At 39.9% G+C, this 22687-nt stretch overlaps 3 protein-coding genes across 3 annotated transcripts; 2 read left to right on the top strand and 1 right to left on the bottom strand.

The window, feature by feature from the left end:
• Window positions 1-876: 876 nt before the first annotated feature.
• Window positions 877-12160, bottom strand: pkn3 (protein kinase N3; the record flags this gene model as incomplete). Its single annotated transcript, XM_079551691.1, has 22 exons — window positions 877-1077; window positions 1206-1286; window positions 2039-2146; window positions 2221-2363; window positions 2466-2542; window positions 4953-5015; window positions 5096-5272; window positions 5357-5448; window positions 5525-5594; window positions 5661-5716; window positions 5780-5852; window positions 6184-6337; window positions 6456-6531; window positions 6608-6751; window positions 7272-7381; window positions 7598-7750; window positions 7809-8028; window positions 8092-8243; window positions 8489-8612; window positions 8812-8981; window positions 9138-9414; window positions 12140-12160. The coding sequence occupies 22 exons, from the start codon at window positions 12158-12160 to the stop codon at window positions 877-879; spliced, it is 2742 nt and encodes a 913-aa protein (XP_079407817.1).
• Window positions 12161-16226: 4066 nt separating this feature from the next.
• On the top strand, window positions 16227-19427 carry setb (SET nuclear proto-oncogene b). The gene is made up of 8 exons (XM_079551875.1): window positions 16227-16471; window positions 17330-17387; window positions 17471-17613; window positions 17682-17785; window positions 17873-17986; window positions 18072-18242; window positions 18347-18484; window positions 18558-19427. Exons 1-8 carry the CDS (start codon window positions 16408-16410, stop codon window positions 18576-18578), a joined length of 813 nt encoding a protein of 270 aa, XP_079408001.1. The 5' UTR covers window positions 16227-16407; the 3' UTR covers window positions 18579-19427.
• A 327-nt stretch (window positions 19428-19754) lies between these two features.
• Window positions 19755-22681, top strand: dync2i2 (dynein 2 intermediate chain 2). The gene is made up of 9 exons (XM_079551791.1): window positions 19755-20002; window positions 20086-20346; window positions 20424-20533; window positions 20631-20788; window positions 20856-20965; window positions 21037-21201; window positions 21290-21522; window positions 22059-22216; window positions 22351-22681. Exons 1-9 carry the CDS (start codon window positions 19925-19927, stop codon window positions 22584-22586), a joined length of 1509 nt encoding a protein of 502 aa, XP_079407917.1. The 5' UTR covers window positions 19755-19924; the 3' UTR covers window positions 22587-22681.
• The last annotated feature ends 6 nt before the right edge of the window (window positions 22682-22687 follow it).

Genomic DNA, 22687 nt, shown 5'->3' on the forward strand with positions numbered 1-22687 from the left:
GTTGCGAGGTGCACATTCACACCTTGTGTATAAAAGTACAACTCCAGGTTCAAATGTTTTTATACTCAGATCTTAGATACTACACATTAAAACAGAATTTATACGGTGTCAAATGCTCCTTTCACAATAAAAGTTGTATTTTTGTCCCAAATCGAATTTAGTGTTCACCTTTTTAAAGTTTACATGTGTAATAATATTAGGGGGATAAAAAAACAAATCTTTTTTGTTTTTTTTCTTTGTATTCATTTCAGCATTAACAACTGTATCCTTTGAAGCAAAAACAAGAGTTTAACACATTTTGTGGAAATTGGTGTAATGCAGAGTCATGTTCACAGTGCAGCAGTGTCACAGGGTTTATTAAGTAAAATCAAGTAAAAAACAAAGTAAAAAAAAACACTTATGCTAACATTAATCTGCTTAAACATTTGACAAAAGCATTTTTTACATATTTATGGAATTTTTATTGTCAATATTGACTACATTTATGAATGCAATACTTCTAAGTATTTGTTTTTTCTTCTCATTGTGCAATAGCAGTGTTGTAATAGAGCAATAAATGTTTCATGTGACATTTTACAGCTATTACCATGTTATGTACTTCAACATATATGCAATCCTATTTATATAATTTTAACTGAGTGAACACAATAAATACATGTTTCCATTAAGGTGTGTATAAACAACTATACATTTATTCAGTTTTCCTTCAAGTAGTATGCACAGTGCACACAAACTTTCATGCATAGGTCTCCATCACAAATATTTCCAATGGAACAATTTAAAGAGAAAATATTGCTAATAAATATTAATGTGAATGTTTGACCCAGGTGGAAGACATGAAAAACAGGACCGCGATTTTTAACTGATGTCCATTGTTCATCTCATGAAGGAGAAGTCAAAGTCGGTGAATATTTCTTGTTGTTCAGCTGACAAGACACAGGGTGTTCGTGGAAGAGTCAAAACAGGTTTGAGGGCAGTGAATTCCTGATCAAAGTTACTGACATCCTTCGCTGCTTTGATGTTAGGAACAAATGGAGGCTTCATCTTTTTGGCCAAAAGAACATCCCAGTCTACACCCTGTAATGAAACACAAGCTTGCTCTGACCCCAATATAGTAATAATTTGTTGATTCTTGAATATGCCATTTTCTGAAAATCAATATTAGGTCCCTTATCAGTACAATATAATACAATATCCTGAATTACCTGGAAAAATTTGTGTATTTTAATTTCAGCAGCATCTTCCTCTCCAGCTCCTAGTCTCTTCGCGGGGTTTTTCTGCAGCAACTTAAATATAATACAATCATATAATCAACATCAAAATGAGAACTGAAAAGGTCATGTAGTGAAGGCATAATGTAAATTATTATATATTTCAGTACATAAGTATTTGAACCTTGACTCAAACTCGTATTTTAAGCATATTCACTTCCAAATGGAAGGAAAGGTTAATTCCTGTGAAGAACTGGGATATATTAAAATGCATTAGAAAAGTTGTCTTGCCAAAAACCCATAGTGAAAGTGACCACAGGAGGAAAGGCATAGCAATAGCGAGTGAGGGCTCTACACAGAAGACCATCACTGCCCACATAATATCCACATCGTTTGTTAAAAACTATTTTAAACATGTTAAAACATTATTTTGGGGTGGAATATTAGGACACCAAAAGACCTTCTAATTTGGACTCTGATGTCCTGCCACTGAATATTAAACAAAACTACTGACATGCATCAGAAGTGCAGACATATTGGTTTCATACAAGGTGTGGAACAAAACATCCTGTTAAACACTGCCTTCAGTCTAGAGCCCATGTCACTCACTGTGCCAAGCCTTTTCTAGTGTCCTGAGGTGGATTTCAGATTTTTAGCATCTCCAATTATTTTAAAGCCATAGTAAAAGAGACTGCTTCATCTTAAGGATGATCCTGAACCCTTTCTTTAAATTAAAGATGAAAGTCTGCACTTGTATACTTGTAGCTTGAATAACGTTTGGTAAATAAATGAAATAACAGAGTTGAAATGGGCCTAACTGTACGTACCTTTTGAATGAGCGAGACTGAGTCAGGAGAAAGGAAGCGTGGGTAGCGCACTTCATCATTGACAATGCTGTCAAACACTTCCTCCTCATCATCACCCGGGAACGGCGACTGAGAGATCATCGTCATCATTATCAAACCCGAGACTAAATTTACTGATATTATAGATTTTAATTTCTGCTGACCTCTCCAACAAGCATCTCGTAAATGAGGACCCCAAGCCCCCACCAATCCACGCTCCGAGTGTAGTTGTTGTCTGTGAGCACTTCAGGTGCTAAAAACTCTGGCGTCCCACAAAACGTTGAGGTCCGATCTCCATGGCCCATACCTAGACACAGCACAGTCACTTTCGGTAAACACCTCTAATCATTGTAAAAGTTATGGACATGGTGGGAACCATTTAAAGTATTTAACTAATTTTGAGCATTACCTTCTTTGCACAAGCCAAAGTCGGCTATCCTAACATAACCATCAGCGTCCATAAGCAGATTATCCAACTTTAGATCTCTGGAATATGGGCATAAAACTATAAGTCTTTCACTTGTACATTGTTCAAACAATTTAAATTACTTGACACCTCCACATTGGCACATTTTATAACATAAGTGTATGGAAAGCAAGTAAAGGCTCAGCTTCAACAGCGTAAGGCTATTATGGTAGAGCGAGCAAGACACTTCACCCACCATGTATGAATGTGACGCGTGAGTGGGTGGTTGGTGGAGGGGCCGATGGCACAGACGGTAGCCTCACAGCCATCAGTCTACCCCAGGGCAGATGTACAGTAGAAGCTTATTACCATGAGTGTGGATGGAGTGAATGAAAAATGCAATGTAAAGCGGCAAACTGTATTAGTTTGACCGGCTTTGCAGTGGAGGCAGCTGAAGCTCCAATATGATCAGAACGAGTCATTGTGGCTGCCCGGCTTTAAAGAAAGTCAGTCTCACTCAGAGTCTGGCTCAGTTACGATGGTCCTGACCAGGTCAAGCTCTCTGGACCAGGCAAAGTTTTCCATCTTTGCCTGAACTCTTTACAAACACTGCACTTTTATCACACACGGAGGGGAAACACATTTATTACGCTTCCAAAGGTTTTAGCATTATATTAGCGCTACTATATTCAGGAACAAATATGTATTTAGTCAACTTTAAATGTGGAGTAAAAAATTCTGATTTATTGACATGATTAATCATTCCATATTGAACTACTTCTAGATTAGAAAATCCAAGACGGCCACAAGGCCATATTTCTACACTTTTTATGTTTTTTGCAGATGTAGTGAGACATCTTGCAGATTCCATGAATCCGTTATCTACATGGACATACAACAGAGTACATGAAAGCAGGGCCGTACAATGGCAGTAAAACCGTTATTGAGTCGATGTCTTAAAAGTGGTGGGTAAAAAATTATAGAAGCTTATGTTCACTGAATTTCAGTTAACAGAACCTCGACCATCTGAAGTTAACAATGATTGTTATTCATGAGATTCAGTTTTCGAAACCGAGTCAGTCAGAAAGGAGCTCTATTGAGCAAACTTAAGCCCTCAGCAGCCACATCCACCACCGGGTTGAGTAATGGGGACCCACTTCGCTAGGGATCTCTGTAGCAGAAACAGATCTGTTTTGTATGTACTGCTCGGAGAAAGAGGCTTTCAACAAAATAAAAATAAAACAATTAATTGAGGATCAAAGATGAGGAAAACAAATGTCATGCTGCAGCGTATGATGTGTATGCTCTCGATCTTTACTATCACAAAGTTTGTTACCAGAATTTCATGTAAATCTATAATAATGACCAGAGATTAAACCTGAACACCATTGTGTTCCATAGTAACAGGCTTGGTCCATTTCAGCTCATGAACATCTGTGTAGCTGATTCAAACCCCACGTCTTTTCAGCAGGGCAGCTTTTTAACAGTGATTCTGTAAATTGTGAGAGGGCAGTACCTACAGGCAATCGCTCACCAAAGAATATCTTTCTCAACTCTGGCTGATTGCTGGAGTCTTTTTTGCATCAGACTTGCTTTGAACATCGCCATTTCTGGGATTTGTTGACCAGCAAATGGCATTGTGGAGACACTGAAGGAGTTGGTAACTGTCAAGAAGGCTGAACAACTCCTCTGCTTGCAAACCTTGTGATAGTAACGATTTTGTGCAAAATCATCATACGATGGTCCACCAAGAAGGACCTCGGACAGCATTCTACATTTTTGATCCTCAAAATAAAATAAGTCGGAAGATGGAGACTGAAGGAGTTTGTTGTCTGTTTCGTTGTGTTCGCTTGACGCAGGGTGACTTTTTGGTGTCAGATTCACATCTATGGCTGCCATGTGTGTTCAGTGCTTCAGCGAGGATTTGACAAGAGAGCATAAACCAGCCTTTAGTCGGACTGGGTTGAGCACGGCTTGGAAACGTCTGAGCAAGTGCAGTGAAACGGACTGAGCCTGGATTCCGATGCTTCGCTTTTCTGAGCCAGCTTTGTGAAATAAGCCCTCGGGTGTTTGTATTCATTCTGGGACAATAACACAGCGTAGTTTAAAGCTCAAGAGAAAGAATAAGTAGAATCAGTAGGTTCTTAACTGGTGGGTCAGGACCCAAAAGTGGATCTTTTAGCGAGTGTTGGGGCTTTGTAAAAATAAATAAATAAATGAATAAATAAAAAGAAACGCCAGCCTTAAAATCAATTTTTGAATCAACAAAACGCTGTGAGGAAATCATGCGCTTTGAAATTAAATAAGCTAAATAATATGTAGCCAAATATCAAGTTTCTATTATAAATTAAAGTCAGCTTTTTAAATGTTTCGCACCTTTTCTTTTCTTACATTGAATGTGGGTCCTGAAACAACACCAGTCGAGAACTACTGGTCGCAAACACACTTCTTCAATGCATTTCAATACAATGTTTATAACGTTATGGTTACCTGTAAACTATTTCGTTTTGGTGAAGAAACTCCAGGCCGAGAAGCACACATGCGGAGTAAAACCTTTGACACAAAAGCACATTAAGTTTACACACACACACAAAATAAAAAAAAAGTTGTGGATCTCTTAGGCCTGGGTTTACCGAGTCTGTTTCTCGCTGAAGATGCTGGTGTGTATGTGTGTCATTAGGTCTCCACCAGGTGAATAGGCCATCACAAAACAGACATGGTCTGAGGTCTGGAAGCAGCCATGTAGATTAACTAGGAAAGGATGCTGTGAGGTATTGATTACTTCAAATATCCTTTTTTCACACATGAGGCTAGAAACAAACCAAAGAAACAGTAAATAGCGCATACTACAGGTAGCGCGTTATGGATAGACTGATTACTGCAAAGCTTTATACCTGTCAACTTCATCACGTGTGACAATATCCCCCTTTTTTAAAGCTTTGATGGCATACAATTTTCCAGTCTTCTTATACTCAGCCAGTAGCACCTTCAATTATGCATTTTTTTAAGATACTTTTCAATTACTACACTACTTATATTGGCGTCTGAATGTGAATGTTTACTTTTCCAAAATGCCCTCTTCCCAGCACAGAGATGCAGTTAAAATCTTCCAGGTGAAGTCCAACATTGGGGCTGCACACAAGAAGAAACATTGTTGTAGTGACTGGCCAGGTCTCTTTCTGTATCTACACCACTTACTTTGGTTGGATTGGGAGTTGTGTTTTAGGCACTGGGCTTCTGTTGCCGTCGGTCAACTGTAAAGAACATATTTCTTGTTAGCATCAGTTTTCAGAGTTAAAACACAAAGTGTGATTTACCAGGAGAGAGTCTGGAGTGTTTTTCCCTGAGTGTGTTGAAGATCTGAGACATTGTTCCTTTTTCAGAGATTCTCTGAAATACAAAATAGCATGTTTTACTCAAACTAAAAACTCAGAAATTACCACAGACTTAGAGAGGCTGCATTCCGTTGATTTTTTCAAATAAAGTAAAATACAAACCATAACCACATGTTATGAATTTGTAGTTGAATGTTGAAAAAGTTGCCTGAATGAATGCAGATCAAAAGCTGCCATCCTCTTAAGCTGCTCTTGAGTTTTACATAACCATAAATATCCTTGAGTCAAGTTTGAAAGCTGAGCACAGTGAATGGGCAACTATTGTGCTAGGCTCCTTTCATGAATGTGGCCTTTCTGGGTCAGTGTCTCATAAACACAGGCATTACCGAGGAGGGGACGAGGCATGAGAGGCAACATTAGGACCGGCTAAAGGGGGGCTCATGGGCTCCAGAGCGCTGCAAGGAGGGAGGACGCTCATCATAAGACGACCCCAAGTAGCGAAGTTCATGTTCATTTGGGCAGCACGCAGGAAATTCTTCCCTATTAGCATCAGCAAAAGATGAGAAAACATGATTAACACACAGCATATACAATAAAAACTTTTTATTATTTACACTCCTTTAATTTTTTTTAATGTTTTAACATGAAAAAAGTGAACCTTTTTCTTTTGGAAAGATTCTTCGCTGCCTCTGAAGTTTGGCAGGCCGCTCAATCACAGGATTGATGAATGTGACCTTTAATCAAAAATTGCATTCAACTGTAACATTTTAAGAGTACGTTTTTGACTTATTCATGTAAAGTGGTAAAAACCTCAATAAAGAGGATTCCCTGCGGCTCCAGCTCCAAACACAAGCCATGTCTTTGATTATCAAGGAAGTCCTCAAGCCGCAGGAACTTAACTCCACTTAACGCCCGCCAGTCTCTCCAGTACACAGTGATCTCCAGCTCCCTGGACTGAGCCAAAATAATGAAAAAATAAATAAACATGAGATAAATAAATATTGTCTCAGCCAATCACATTCAATACTCTTAAAGTTTAATGTTTTCTATGTTAATACAAAATTAAATTTTTCACAAACTAGCAATGATTCAAAGGCAAAGAATTACAAGACAAAACCCTATGCATGGATGCTACACAGATTAGAGTTAATGTTGAGGGGATTAGATACTGGATTACATGAATGGAATAAGAGACTGATATACAGTATCAGAGGCACACTTGACCATTCTCACTCCAACAGGGACAAAGTCAGCCTCTGTTTTTCACTGTAACAGATGTTCACCATTAAGAGCTGCAGAAAGAACATAATCTGAAAAGAAACAACTAGAATGCAGACAACTGACAACTACAGATTATGCACTAAATGTTAAGATTGAGTATAATATTAGAATTTAGCTTTTATTACGATTATGTTTAACTTGAAATGACTGTTGTGAATTACATTTGTGACTGAAAGAAATCGGAGTCACTGACCCGTTCCAGTTCGATGCTGAAGCTCTGGCCCCAGGCCTCTTTGCCCAGCTGTCTCCAGTGTGTGCGCCCTACAATCCTGTTGTCCACCTTTAGTATTGCACTTATCTCAGCTGTAAAACAACAGAGATCCGTTTGGTGAAATCAGAGTCATTTCATATTTACAGTATACAGCACGTCAAACCAATGTTCAGAGACACTTTCAAAAGTGAGCACATTTCTAATGTGCAATTAATTGTAATTTAATTGAAACCACCATCATAACTTTGGTCACTTATAATTCACGGTCATCAATATGAAAATATATCAAATATATTCCCCAGCCTTACTTGACAGCTCCTCGGCCTTGCTGGTCTTGGCGTTGGTGCTGCGACCAGTCAGGGCAGCTCTCATCTTAACAGACTTTCCATCCAACATGCGACCACGTCCTGGTACACTCTCCATCAGGTCCTGGCATCCCATTAAGCACACCTCTAATCGACCTAAAGTTATAAGGGGTTATTAAGGACATCAATACAGATGAGACTGACAAAGACTGACCTGTTAGACTGGCTGTCTTAAAAAAGGAGGAAGAGCAGGTTGATGATGGGGTGTGGTGTGGCTTTTTTGGGCTACTAAATGATGAAGAGAATCCTGAAGCCAGCTCTTGTTTGATCAAGGCATATTTAGGATGGTCTTGTGGTAGCTCACTCAAACGCTTCTCTAAAGATAGGTGCAGCAAATCCACCTTTTGAGATGACTCATGCATTCGAGCCTGAGCCTAATGGAAAAAAACAAACAATAAAACAAATGCCACTGAAAATACTAAGTGAAGTGTACACACCTCTGCCAGGATGCGTCGGTCCTGGATCTTACGAATGCCCAATTGTTTCACCACATTGTTGGCTCCTTCTGCCACAGCAGTTTCAATCTTCATGTGGTGCAGGAGTTCTGCTATACGCAGTTCCAGGGGACTTATCACATCCACTCCATGACCTGTGGTGAGCATAAACAAATAAATACCACAACTCATGTTTGTCTTTAACTATGCCCTATCCCTGCGGTCCACCTTATATAAACTATAATGTAGTATATTCTTATTATTTTTGCATGTAGTCACTACTAAATACTGTACATCAAACCTTTGTAACACTTTTTAGACACTGAAATAGTGTTATGTAGACTAAAAACACACACACAAAAAAGAACAAATAACTAAGTACAGAGAATGCAAGCTTTACCAATTGAGCCATCACGTTCTCCATGTCTGGCTTGGGTGACTTTGATAATTTGCATACGAAGCAACTCAATTTTTGTGCGGCTATCCTGCAACATCTGCTGGGCAGTTGACAGCATCTTTCTGTCCTGGAAACGAAATTATTAAGCAAAATATTAGCCTTTTATTTTCAGTTTTAGTTTGCTATACAGAAATACATAACCATCTTATTACCTTCAACTAAAAGTTAAGCCAAATGTTTAAAATAATCAGTTTGAGTATAACACTTTTAGATTTAAACATGCACGACATTATCATCTAGTAAAAGCAAAGTGAACTAAAGTCTACCTTCAGGGCGCTGTTGTGGAACGTATGGATGATGTTTTCGGCACCCTGCTTAACCTTTGTCTCCATTGTTAGCTGTTTCTTCAGAGTCCTGACTCGGCGACCCAGAGGAGATGTGGGGTCCTCCCACTCACTTGATTCTGGTAATTCTCCGTCAACCTCATCTGTAGGACCTGCATTCAGCCAATTGATATTTTGTTTTTATTAATTTATTGACATTTTTTGAGAGGAGTAACCTCTTTTCGAGGGGATCCTCATAAACAGGTTTCACAAATGGCTAATATACCAGTAGTTAACATTTGCAAAAGCTGATTGATCAATACCGTTACTTGAGGTGTTCTCCTTCTCTGTGGCCATAGACCTGGCATTGAGCTCCTGGAGTTCCCAGTGTAGCTTCTCTAGTTTCCGGCTGGAGGCCTTCAGTTGACCTTCAACATCAGCTGCACTTTTGCGGTTGGTCACAGCTCGCCGCATCCGCTCGGCGGCTTCCTTTATCTTCAGCTCACGCTGGATTTCTTGCCTGAGGATGGTGCGGGCATCCTCCAGACGCTGCTGAAACTCAGGGTCAAGAATGTCACCTTTATCCAGTCCCTGCAGGCAGCCATTCTGAAAAAAAGATATATTGTGTTATAATTGTTATGTATTTGGTTAAAAAAAGACAATCCCTACCACTCTGACCAGTGCAAATTTGTGCTTTTTTGAGACCCCCATAACCACCAACCATAACAGTGGCAAATGTGGCCGCCATCTTGTGATCTTCTTATTAGCAAATTATTAATAAATTTAAATGAAAAATCAGTTGTCAGAGTAGAAATGTTCAAAACATTAATATTGATTGGCCTATATGCATTTTCTACGGCTGAACTCCAAAAAAGCTCTACTGACTTGCTCTATTTTGGGGCCAATGTGACAGATTTGAATACTTTTTTTTAATTATAAAGATTATAATATGAAACTAGAATGAAAAGTTACTGGTCCCAATTTATATAGCACTTTACCACCAAGTGTCTGCTTTCCTCCAGACAAAGGGGATCGGAGTGGACAGCAACACCATCGAAACATGCCATCTGCTGCCAAAACTACATTGACAAACCGGCCATAATAATGACATTTGTTAACAGAATTCACAAAGTTGCACTGTTGAGGCAAGGGAGGTTGTTGAAAGGCTCGGATGTGTACAAAAGCGAGCATGTGACGAAGCGCAATGCAAAATGGCACGAGCAATAAGGAGGCAGAAGAAAATACAATCTACTTGGACTACAAACTGTAAAGTATTTGTTAAGCTGCACATCAGAGACATGGAGGAGCTTGAAAAATATATTGGATCATAACACTTAGGTACATAATTCTTTATGATAAACACGGGCTCCAACAACCACAACAATGGGCAACTTCCAAGTGCCTCATTGGGCTGTTGAGCATGATCACATGGAGCCAAGAGCCTTTGAGCGCAGTGCACTGAACACACTTCACAAGGATAACGTTGATTTTGGGCAAAAACAACTGAACTGCTGTTATTATACAGCTGAACAATATTTAGTGGACGCCCAGAATAAGGTATAAATTATTCACTTCAACAGTAGGACATTCTCGGTCAAAGCAAGTTTTCCCTCTTGCACACATTACAACTTTGCGCATGTGCTTTTGCCTGAGGGCGTCGCTTAGGGAAAAACGTGGGTCGGCGGAGGCGTGTACTACAAGCAGCGCTGACTTCAACGAGCGCTTGCTGCATTCGCCTCGCTCAATCTCCTTTAAGGGCGCCCTCACATTCATATCCATCCAAACCCTGCGGCACAGTTGCTCAATGCGCAAATGCAATAGATACAAGCAGCTGAAATTAGCATCTGCATTTGTGAAAAGGCTGTATTTACAACGTGTGTAAGTGCAACTGTGCTGCGTTTACCTCCTGATGAAAAACTCACACTCGCTCAAAAGAGTGTCTGAAGACCTACGATCAAGAATTGTTGGTTTGTATAAAGCTGGAAAAAGGTTACAGAACCATCTCTAAAAGTCTTGATGTTCATAAAAAAAAAAAAATTGGATACAATTCTGGAGTGCCCTTCTGCCATGCTCAACTATCGGTGAGTTTCTGCGCTGTTTGTGAAGTGCAGCGTCCAGTACGTCTGCGGGAAAAACGTCAGCGCTACACGTGGCTTCTAAAATTCTCACGATTAACCTACTGCGTCCTTTTATAATCGTGGTAATAAAAAAAAAACGGTTTATCTGACATCCCTAGGTGTGGGGCTGGTTTGCTGCCCAGGGCCTGGACAACGCGCCATCATCACTGGAAAGATGAATTCACAAGTTTATCAACGTATTTTGCTGAAAATTTGAGGCCAACAGTTGAAGCTCAAATGAGGATGGAGCTGCAACGAGACCGTTTCAGAATAATAAAATACACTTTCGGGTATGGCCCAGCCAAGGTCCTGACCTAAACCCGATTGAGATGCTGTGGCAAGACCTCAAGAACCATTCACATCAGACGTCCCAGGAATCTGCTGAACAGTTTTGTAAGAGGAATGGTCCAAGATTCATCCTGATCTTTGTGCACGTCTAATCTGCAACTACAGGAAACGTCTGGTTGAAGTTATCGCTGCCAAAGGAGGGTCAACCAGCTATTGAATCCAAGGGATCACTTACTTATTCCTCCTGTCCTGAGATGGTTTACATGTTATGGCCAATAAAAATATTTAGACATTGACAGACCAGATCAGACCACATTTTATGATCAATTTAGGCAAAAATGTTTTTCCTCCCGCTGTATTACCGGTCAAAAGTTTGGAAATACTTTTTATGTATCAGCTTTTCTTAATCTTCAACACCATTTACTTTGTGAGATTCTCGTTGACGACAGTAAACTATGAATGAACACATGGGATTGCCACCCTTTATTCGTGGCATTTTCTCAATGAGCTTCATACAATAAGGTCGTCAATAACGCAATAAAAGCTAAACTTTTTTTTGTTTAAAACATAATTCTATATGTGTTCATTCATAAATTAGTGCCTACAGTGAGAAACTACAATGTAAATGGACTTGAAAGAGAAAAAAAATCCTAGGAAAAAGTGATATATATGATTAAACATAAATCCATGTGAACAATCCATTTGTCTGGTATTGTCAGCCATTCCTCAGCAGGACTACAAATCCCTAAACCAGTCAAACAGGAAAACCCAGTGAGTCTTGACTTGGGACAAAAACGCCTCGCTAAATTGAACTCATAACAAGTAAGATACCTTCACAAAAAGCGACACGCCACAATATTCTACTTCTTCATAAAGCTTATTTTATAACACCATTCTGAGAAATATAAACATGCTTAAAGTCTCACCTGTAGCATCGTTCCTGACATTCTGAGTGGCGCTTGTGCTGGTCATTCACACACCGACAACAAAAGACTGCTCCGCCTGGACAATCTTCGTGGACAAACAGTTTAGTCAACAATAAAAACAAACAGTAAGTCCCGGTGAAGCAGAGCAAAACACTTTAAAAGTCCTTCCCGAATAGATCCTCAGAGAGTCCAGGAAAGTCCACGGAAATCATCGTAGAAACAGGTCTCACTAAGTTTGAATTGAGTTATCTATGGAGCTGACGCTCTTCTTACGTCAACTTTCTGCGGAGGAGTTGATTGGTCATTAAGGACCAATCCTGTCCGAGCTTTTGCCGCACCTGCTGAGGTACGCACGCGCACCTGCCCACCATGAACGTCTAGAAACCAAAACAACGTTCATAATTCATAATTGTGTGTGTTTTTTGGGATTAAAGGTGAAAGTGATTTTTAAAATGGTCTTTCTGAAGAGTGGAATAGAATAGAATAGAATAGAATAGAATAGAATAGAATAGAATAGAATAGAATAGAATAGTATAGAATAGAATAGACAGTACATTAAACATAGACAACAATTAAAGGAGCTATAGATACAGACGGCATCTCGTCATAGAAGGGGGCGGGGCTTCGCCGAGGGGGAAAATAGAATCTGTAGAGAAACACAATTTTCCCTCTTTTTTTGCCATTTTCTGGTGGAATATCAATTTATTTATCACATACAAATAAAGTCAAGTGTAAATCGGGCCCATATGGATATTTTCTCACAGCAGATTGTGCAGTAGAAGTGGAAAAAAGGCAGTTGTAGCAAGCGCTAGCTAACTGTTAGCATTAGCCCGATGCTAACATGTAGCATCAAGTTAGCATTCTCCGTTATTCATGTATTTATGGCCTGTTGAACCACTTTGCTCCTCCCCATGTCTTTTTATCATTATTTAGTAGAAACTGTGTTCATATTTCAGCATTTGTTACAGTAGTTTTTGAATAATTTGAGAAAATTTTCATTTTTTCAAAATTGTTTTCCCCTTAACTGTTTTCAAAAATGACCATATATGGGCGATTCCAGAGATGCCGTCTGTATACTTCTAGAAATGGAATGACATTTTTTCCCCTCCTTAACCTCAAACTCAAACGTTTGTGGGGAAAACAGCGTGCACCAAATGATAAAACATTTGTATCAATTTCATGAACTTTCAGGCTATTTTTCTAGCATTTTTGTGAACGTGACCCTGAAAAGTGATCCTGCAAGTTGTGAATAATAATAATAATAATAATAATAATAATAATAATAATAATAATAATAATAATAATAATAATAATAATAATAATAATAATAATAATAATAATAATAATAATAATAATAATGCATTGGTTTTATATAGTGCTTTTTTGGACACTCAAAGACGCTTTACATTGCACTATTCGTCGTTCACTCCATACTCGGTGGTGGTAAGCTATATTGTAGCCACAGCTGCCCTGGGGTAGACTGACAGAAGTGAGGCAACCAGTCTGCACCATCGACCCCTCTGACCACCACTCACTCACTCACTCACTACATTCGCTAGCCTTCCTGGTGTTCCCAAACGGTCTCCCATCCAAGTACTGACCAGGCCTTCCCTGCTTAGCTTCCAAGGTCTGACGGGGTTGGGCAGAGCAAAGGCGGTGTGGCCACATGTGCCGATAACCTTGTCCCTTGTTCCAAAGAATTTGGATGCTACAAAGATATTAGGAAAGTTGTGAATGAGTTTGGACCACAACTAACATTTTAATTTAGTGGCTTCCCCTTTCATTGTTTGCAATCAAAAACAATCAACTGTTGGGCCTTTAAGGAACAGCTGTGGAAACAAAGAACTATTGAAAAAGAAAAAGTCTAGATAAGGAGCACAGGGCATACACCAACAGGCCCATTGACAATGGTGGTGAAAGATACAGCTAAGTGACAAGTGTTGAGCTAAAATTGGACTACAAGCGGTGTAGATGAAAGGTTATTGATAAGATAAGACTTTATTTATTCACTTGTTACAGCATCTCTTAAAAACACATAGTGGGGTGCAGGTAAATAAAGCTGCAAGATAAAATTGTGCAAGCTAGTAATAATATAATAAAGTTAGGCCTATCTTATGTACGGTGAATAAAGAACTTTAGAGAGGAGCAATGAAAAAGAAATTAGAACAAAACATTAAAAAAGTCACACGTGATTGATGAAGTAACCCCAATGTAGGATGTAGGCACATGGTTTTCAGAGAGGTTATAGCACAAGAGAGAAATCTGTAGAATTGTGCCATCTGGCAGCAGTGGGTATAAGGACCTGCGGTCGCGCTCCTGCCTGTGTTGTTCATGATGGATGCTCCTGTCACACACCTCTTCCACAGAGCCCATGTGGGCAGCAGCTTGTTCTTGTCTCAATCTGTGCTTTCAGGGTCCCAGCAGACGACCGCGTATGGGTTCTCAAACTTTAAAACAAAAGGTCCGAAAAATAGAATTTACAGAAGTCAAATGTTCGAAAAATGTATTATTTTACTAAATCAAAAGTGCTCATTACTGTAAATATTTAAATTGTCAAAATGCACAATGCATTTGTAAGTAGGCTATAACAATCTAATCAGAGTGCATTTTAACATGACCAAAAATGCATCATAATTTAAATGTATGGAAATGAAAAGAAAACAATTGTAAAAACTAACTCAATGATGGACACACAGTTCTAATGAGACATAATACTGCCTGTTGTCTGTAAGCTTCTAAAATGTGGTACAACATTGCAAGATAAAGGGACTCAACTCAGACAACTGTGATTAGAGTTCTTCATAACGTTGATTGAGATCAAATTAACTTTTTCTTCATATTTCCGTTTAGATTGATCTAGATCACTGCTTTACTTTCTTAAAGGCCCTATACCTGTTTCAATTCAAACAATGAAACAGGGAACAACTAAACCAAAATGTGGGTTGAGGTACAAACTCATCCCCAGTCTTCCTAAAATAGTCATAACATCCCAGTTCTTCACAGGGACATGTTTATCGGCACTTTACACAATTTGCAGGGTCACTTTTCAGGGTCACGAAAATGCTAAAGGCTATTCTGCAAGTTCATGAAATTGATACAAATGCTTTATAATTAGATCTAGTGTTTTCCCCACAAATGTCTGAGTTTACAATATACTAAAGGAAGACAAAACTAATTTCATTTCATTAGTAGAAAAAAATCAGGTAAAGCTCCTTTACTTACCAATTTTGGATTTAAAAAACTCCCAATTTTTCCCAAACAAAAACTCTTGCTGAGCCTTATGCCAGTGAAATTGGATTGGTCTATGTTGTTCTATCCCAATCCTTTTGAACACACTTTGGATACGGAAAGGCTAGTTTTGTTTTATTTTATTACATTAGGCCTATATTTGTATTATATTATCATTGTAATGTTATAGGCTATTATGATTATCTATTCATTGCTATGAAAAAAAAAATCTTGGATATAATATATACAATATCGGTCATATTGGAGGAAACTGTTCGTTTGAAGTAAATTTACGACGCAAGTCTCTAATCACTTTCTTTTCCAAAGGTATGTCCGAAAATCGGCGATGTTGTAGATGGCGGGAGCATGGACCTCATGGGGTCCAAAAATTAAAGCGCACCCCCTCCAGCAGATGGCGCCCTAGGCGGCCACCTGTCGTGCGCTGGTGAGATCCTCCAGGGTATGGCCTCTGTTCAGGACTTTTTATGACTGTGGCTCAAAGAATAAAATCTGATGAGGACCAAGTGCAAGCGTGTGAAGATCGTAGTGATGAATAGAAGTTCTGGTCCTTTATTGATTTGATGATGGGAAGTCTGAGTGGTCTGATTGTTTGATGCTGCCAAAAGGCCACTGGGTGAGGATGGTGAATCTGGCACCTGAATGAACGCTTAAGGTGATATTGAGTTGAAGGGAGCACCTTTTTTTTTTTAAATTTACATTGGGGCAAAAAAAGAAGAAAAGAACAGAAGGTTCAAAATGTATCCGGTAAGTGGTGCTGATGCACGTCTATAGTTTGCAATCAGCTGTTTAACACCAGAGAAGAAGAAGCTCTCGTCATTGTCGCACTCCGCTCAGTAGGGGGCGGTAGAGCACCAGTGTTGCGTTCATTGATCCAGCGCATCAGCGGCGTGCAAAGCTGCGCTTATTTCTCATCGTGGGTTTCTCTGTGCAAGGTGGAAGTAACTTTTGGCCATCTGTAGGGAGTTACAATCGCACTTGGATTATAATTCTGGTTGAAAAAGTCACAACGGACCGTAAAAATGTCGGCGGCGAAAGTCAGCAGAAAGGAGAATTCAAATCATGACGGAGCGGACGAGACCTCTGGTAACGCTAAAGAATGGCGGTTATGCCGAGCAACGCCATTTTCATTTGTTTCTCGTCATTTTGTTATCGTGAACGGTGGTTGTTTTGCAAACATGAAATAATGCTTAAAGTTATTAACACTTCTGTGCTATTGTTTCTGCTCATGTTTTGACTCGAAGCTTTATGATATGATGCAGCGCATCAATGTAGCGTTGCGCGCTATTAGCCGTAGCTAACTTTAGCAACGTGAGTGTTAGCATCTACACGGGCCAACATTTGCATCGTTAACTCGCAAATAGTTACCTGCTAAGCTCGCGCGGAGAAATGCATTAAACTACACCCCTGAAGTGGCTGTATGTCTAAATTCTGCATTAACATTAGTCAATTAAATGATTTCGCGACTGCACTATTTACACATCTCTATTATTAGCGTGCCATGCACTAGCCTTTCCTTCAATCACTACCCTGTGCGACTATGATGCTAACTACCTAATAGAAAGGAGTTAAACTTTTATTGTACTTTTTATCACATTCGCCAAACGTTATTGTAGTTCTATTTCTATGCTAAATTATACCATCACAAACCCATATTCGAGCGAACATCTGTCGCGCTATACAGCGCATTGTTTGGTATAGCGGATAGCAAGACACAGGCGAGCCTCTTGTTCAAACCAGGCCGCCTTTAGCAGCGACAGGAAGCGCCAGACTGCTGGAGGCAGAGGGTCGAACATACTCGCTCTCCTTAGTGTAGCAACAACTGAAAATGTATTAAAGGTAAATCGACTTGCGTGATCTTTGCAGAGTATCGCGTATTTTGGAGTTATTTAAAGTAATGCTTGCTTGCCGGTGCGGCTTTTTAACTTTTACATCCATTTTCAGAAAAAGAACAACAGGAAGCAATTGAACACATTGATGAAGTACAGAACGAAATTGACAGGTATGTTTCTACAACACTTTTGGAGCGATTATGTTGCGTCACAAACATAATAGACACATTAACTATGTTACTATTCTTTACAGACTGAACGAACAGGCTAGTGAAGACATTTTAAAAGTAGAGCAGAAGTACAACAAATTACGCCAGCCATTCTTTCAAAAGAGGTCAGAGCTCATAGCCAAAATACCTAACTTTTGGGTCACAACATTTGTTAACCATCCACAAGGTAAGAAGATTTGGCTATTTAAGATTGGTGATGTATTTCTTATGTTCAACATGTGTCTTTGCAATTAGTTTCAGCTCTTCTTGGTGAGGAAGATGAGGAAGCGCTTCATTACTTGTCAAGGGTGGAGGTAACAGAGTTTGAGGACATCAAGTCTGGATATAGAATAGAATTTGTAAGTTGACTCATAAAATTAGAACTTTTTTTTTTTTTACCTTTGTCCTGTATAACTGTATTTGTATTGTCCTGTATTTTTTAATAGTTTTTCGATGAGAACCCCTATTTTGAGAACAAAACCCTTTCCAAAGAGTTTAATGTAAACGAGAGTGGCGATCCAGTGTCCAAATCGACTGAAATCAAATGGAAAACTGGAAAGGTTGGTATAATTATTCAAAATGTTAGTAGAAAAAGTCATTTAATATACATTTATTTGAGTTTTCATCTAAAATGTGCATTCTTAGGATCTGACGAAGCGCACGAGCCAGTCGCCCAACAAAGCTGGGAAGAAGAGGCAGCATGAAGAGCCAGAGAGCTTCTTTACTTGGTTCACTGACCACTCAGACGCAGGAGCTGATGAGTTGGGGGAAGTGATCAAGGATGACATTTGGCCCAACCCTCTTCAGTATTACTTGGTGAGGATCATCAAGATTTCTTAAACTATTGTGGAAATGAAAAAACTTGTACTTGCATCCGTTTCCCGTGAGGAATATTTATTTTGGGAACATGGGTTTTGTAGGTTCCAGACATGGAGGATGAGGAGGGTGATGGAGATGATGACGACGATGAGGAGGAGGAAGGTCTGGAGGATATTGATGAGGGTGAGGAAGACGAGGGAGAGGATGATGATGAAGATGGTGATGGAGAGGATGGAGAGGTGAGGGCGTCAGTCTTTACCCAACGTAATTATCTCAGACTGGTAGAAATTTCAACTTGTTTTGTCTTTTCAGGATGAAGGGGATGACGATTAGTCATCAAAGGCAATTATTCAGCCACTTTGATGATGATCCTCCTATTAAACTATGGGAGCAAAGTATTTTGTTTTGGGGAGGTTTTGTAAAAATAAAAACTTTTTTCCTGTGTGTTGTCAGCCTGTCCAACCTCTTCCTGCAGCTGCAGCCTGCCCATAATGCCATGTCTTAGACCAGTCCACTTGGGTCTACAGGGTGTGGGTGGAGAGGGACAATGGTTCTCTGAAGTCTCACCTGTCATTACTGTTTCTGTCTCCCAAAGACATGCAAGAACTTTTTTGTAGCATTATGCACGTCATCTATGTAGATTTACAATACGTACAATAGCAATTTCTATGTAAAATATGACATTGCATTTTCTGTTAAAGATGTGAGTTCAGTAAATAAGCCATGGTGCAGTGATTACTTAATCATAGCATCCTTTGCCACTTTTCTATATAAATGTATATTATATCAAGTGGTGAGGGTTATTACAAGGCTTAACTAGAAGTTGCATTTTGTTTTTACTTGTTCTAATGGATCTGATTGAATGCACCAGCTTGTTACTTTCAACTGTACGTTTTGGATACATGTTTCTCAATATTGAACAATTGTATGCAGAGATTGGGACGGGGTTGGGCAAGGAGTAGGCACTGACTCCAAACTTGTGTAGGTATTTTTTTTTCTTTTTCAGGCATCCACAACAGGTTTAAATGTACATTTTTAAATGAATTAAAACTCTAGTTTTGAGCTTAGCTGAACATAAAAATTTTAGGATTCTTCTGTAGGGTCCTTATTGGAGTCTGCAGTATTTGTTCTGTTCCACTGGACACCCATTTACTATTAAATGTAACTGTTGCTTTGTTAAATAAATAAATGTACAACTTTTGCGTGTGGTTTGTGCACACAGACTAGAACCCTGACTTAAAATTGTGTGAGCTTTTAACTTCAGGTAATTTAAACACCACGCTTTCGTTAAGCGGCGATCTAAAATATATTGAGAAACTGCAGCAGTCAAGTGACAGTGAATGCATTAAGTAATGCCAAAGGGAACATTTAAATATAATTATTAAAACGACATTTTTTAAGATATAGCGTACACTTTGTTGCCAAAACACCAAGAGAGGGAGGGGCACCATGCTTCTACAACACAACCGGACACCACGTGTTTCCCGTCCAACCAGAGTGGGACAGTCGCGTGACGCGATGTAGCATAAAGCTAGCATAGTTCAGACATAATAGAAATCCAATCCCTTTCTCGGTGTATTGTACTATGCAGTTAATGAACTTAAATGTGTGCACCTGGTCTTTTTCTTTTTCATTAACGTAAATAGTTTAAGTATAACTACGACAATCACAGGATTATTATGTTTAGCGACGAAACCGTGGCCTCCGTCAGCGTCCCATCACTATGGAGACAGTCGCATCAGTCGGAACTGAATTCGGTATGGAGCCAAGGTTCATACTGTGTGTTGTGTTAGTGTTCTCTTAATCGTGCTTAAAGTTGTCTGGCTGTAATTGATGTTAGAGAAGCTGTCAGACCAGGCACCTCCAGACTGTAGACGCAGATGCCCAGGCCGTGACCACCAGGACTGGCAGCGCACAGACAGAGTCCAGCGGCCAAGATGCGCAGACATTGTACCAACAAAACCTTGAAGAGCTGGACAAACCCGAATTAAAGCGCTTCTTAAACCAAGTGGTAGAAACTATCATCCAAGAGTTGGTCAAAAATACCAGAAGTCACGCATTTGATGGCTTTAAAGTCTGCTGGAAGGAATGCAATGAACTTGTTAGTATAACTATCTCATCCATTGACTAATGTAATGACTACACAAGTTGTCTACTTTAGTTTTGTATTGTGTACAGGTTTCACGCCTTCATTGTCTGCAGCATCCCAGCGCTCAGGAGAGAGGTCTTCATGTCACATGTGTATCCTGGAGTTGTACTGGTTCTGTAGTTGCTTGTGGCTTTGGCCGGTAATTACATCATTGTAAAATACATCTCCAAAATGCAAGGGGCACAAGAACCTATTGTAAAACACACATTCTCAACTTATCTTTCTTTTTTTAATAGGATCGATGACGGGGACTGGTGCACTGAGAAGTCCTTTGTCTGCACTTGGAACCTGAACAGAAAAGGCCTGAGTCCCACTCATGCTGATCTGGTCATAGATGTCCCGACAGCAGTAACAGCTCTCTGCTGTCACCCAAGCCAGCCAGCTCTCATAGCCGGTATCTTATTGTATAGTAAAGAATATACATAACTGAATTCCTCATTTTTAAAAGCTTGCTCTACCAGGGGGTCTATACAGCGGTGAAGTGGTAGTTTGGGACACCAGTCGGACTCAGGACACTGTGCTTGCCCAATCTAGTCTCTCTGCTGACAGTCACAGAGAGCCAGTTTGTAAGGCACGTGTCTATGTTGCTCTAAACTGGAAATATGTGCAGTATATTGAACAAAGGTATTATTGTGTTGTCAGGTGTCATGGATGCCCATTCAGAAGAAGGGAGAATTTGGGATACTCAGTGCCTGTTCAGGAGGAAGAGTCTTACTGTGGAACATGGACCAAAGCAGTCTCATTCTCAACACTGGCTATGCTTTAGTTGTCCAACAGCTTCCTCATAGCAGTAGTGTTGGCTTTAAGGTGGACATTTAATCTTCAACTTATACGTTTGTTATTATTCCGAAAAATGTCCTTTAAAAATGTCTTAATCTCTTTTTTTTTTTGCCAGGCCAGGGGTTGTAGCAATGTTGGCGTCACTGCTCTGGCTCGATCTTCCTGGGACTCTGACACTTTTTTGGTTGGCTCAGAGGGAGGCTTGCTTCTCAGATGCTCCTTCTCATCACAGACAGTGGCAGAGGTGCCTTTTGACGGCCAGAGTGTCACATTTAAAGCTCCAGCGGTTTTTCTCTTTCGAAAACGCTGTGGCCCCATCCACTCCATACACTATTCCCCTTTCCACAGGTAGGTACTCTTTTACAATGACTTTCTTGGGCGCAGTTGGTAGAGCAGGTCGTCTCATGGTCGGGGTTCAAAACCCAGCTCCTGAAGATGCACACTGTCATAGTGTCCTTGGGCAAGACACTTGCCTTCAGTGTCTGCGAACATTGGTGTATGAATGAGAGTGTGAATAAGTGACTGGTAACTTTCCTGTAAAGCGCTTTGGGCCTAATGAACAGTGCTTAATTGGATCCTGTTTGGGAGAACGCATTCCCCCACCTTTCAGTTTTTCAGGGTAAAGGATCCAGGAAATATGTAGGAGAATCTGGCAAAGATTTGATCTGATATAATGGTGTTTAATGAGTGTGTCCCGGCAATTGGTTTGGCTTGTTCCCCGAATCCATCACTTCATGTCATCACCAAAAGTGTTCCTGAAACTACTTATTTACAAATTAACCACTGCTAATGGAGGTTGAAAAGCGCTATATAAGTTGAGACCATTTACCATTTTCTACCTTTTTACATTCAACGACTCTGGCAGTAATGATGTTTTATTGCAGAAACCTGTTTGTGAGTGCGGGGACAGACGGACATGCACACATCCACTCACTGCTCCACGTGAACCCACTGCTTTCCATCAGAGTCTCTGACTCCTATGTTTATCAGGTGCAGTGGTCCCCAAGCAGACCTTTGGTCTTTGCTGCAGCAACAAGTCAAGGTAATATTTTGAATACTTTCTCAGTATAAAGTGTCTATGAAGTGACTGTTTTTATACGGTCAAACAAAGACCCTTTTCTTGAATCTTTAAGTAGGGAGTGGTGTGTATGAACGTTCCCTTTACTTTTCTTCTAGGTGAAGTGCACATTTTTGACCTAGGGCATGGGTCATTGAGGCCTGCAGCCACCGTTGAGAAAGGTGGCAGTCACGCTGCAACGAGTTTGGCCTTTAACTCACAGCACACTCATCTCTTGGCTGTGGGAAAAACGGATGGTACTGTCAGCATATGGCAGCTGAGTGGTGACTTAACAGAGCAACACACCAGAGAGATCAGTCAGCTGGAGCAGATAGTCAGTGAGGTGGTAGAATGACATTTTTACCTGGACAAAAAACAAACTTTAAAAGGAATCAACACAAAACATGTTTCCAGTTCTAACCAGAAGCGTTTAATAAAAGCGGACTGCAGTTTTTG

Source organism: Gobius niger, assembly GCF_951799975.1.
Source record: "Gobius niger genome assembly, chromosome: 2".
NCBI lineage: Eukaryota > Metazoa > Chordata > Actinopteri > Gobiiformes > Gobiidae > Gobius > Gobius niger.